At 56.0% G+C, this 828-nt stretch overlaps 1 protein-coding gene across 3 annotated transcripts in view; it reads left to right on the forward strand.

Moving 5' to 3' along the window:
- The window catches only part of slc6a8 (solute carrier family 6 member 8), a 15,724-nt gene that overhangs the window by 1,702 nt on the left and 13,194 nt on the right, over positions 1-828 (forward strand). For 2 of the 3 annotated variants that reach the window (XM_048619868.1, XM_048619869.1), the window contains exon 2: positions 327-576. In XM_048619868.1, coding sequence (XP_048475825.1) covers positions 327-576 — 250 coding nt within the window. Of the gene's footprint in view, position 1; positions 51-326; positions 577-828 lie in introns of those variants that run through there. The other variant, XM_048619870.1, reaches the window with a different exon arrangement.

Consider the following 828-nt stretch of genomic DNA (forward strand, 5'->3'; position numbering starts at 1 on the left):
CATGAAGGCCGGAGGGATCAAAGTGTGGAACATCGCGCCCCTCTTCAAAGGTCGGTGGGCGAGTGTGGGTCCTCTCGGGTTGGCGGTGGGGGGGGGGGGGGGGGAGTGGACGCTCTCGTGAGGTACATGGAGAACCGCGACTCCTCTGGAACTTTCTCCGTTTGGGATTTAGACGTCGCCTTGCCAATGGAGGAGGTGGGATCGGAATTCACAATTCCCCCCTGGGGAGCTTTAACCCTCCCAAATGGGCCTTAGCAGCAGCCTAACTACTAGGCCTCAGGTGGCTCATTTCTGGTCTTCACTGTCTCTGTGTCTTTCTTCGACAGGCCTGGGCTATGCATCAATGGTCATCATTTTCTTCTGCAATACCTACTACATTATGGTCTTGGTGTGGGGGGCCTACTACCTTGGCCACTCTTTCTCCTCACCCCTGCCCTGGGGCACCTGCAACAACACTTGGAACACACCCAACTGCAGCGTCAGCTCTGGGCCCCAGACTGGCACCAATGCGACCTCCAGCAACGCCACCCAGGGGTACCTACCGGGGAGCCAGTCACCCATCGTGGAATTCTGGGAGTAAGTTGGCGTTTGATGTCTTCCCTTGCTGTTTCTGACTGGCTTGGAGTGACAGGCCCCAAAGCCCTCGCACCGCCATCTTGTTGTTACCAACGTCTCCCTCTTCATCTCGCCAGCCTCTCATCTCTCTCTGTCCAGTCTCTCTGCGGATCCTCTCTCTCCTTCCATCCATAATATCTCAATGCCTCTCTCTCTACCAATTTCTCTGTCTCTCTCCCTCCATCCCCAACATCTCAATGCCTCTCTCTCTCT

The sequence above is a fragment of the Rhincodon typus genome, chromosome 44 (genome assembly GCF_021869965.1).
Source record: "Rhincodon typus isolate 14 chromosome 44, sRhiTyp1.1, whole genome shotgun sequence".
In the NCBI taxonomy this organism is placed as follows: domain Eukaryota; kingdom Metazoa; phylum Chordata; class Chondrichthyes; order Orectolobiformes; family Rhincodontidae; genus Rhincodon; species Rhincodon typus.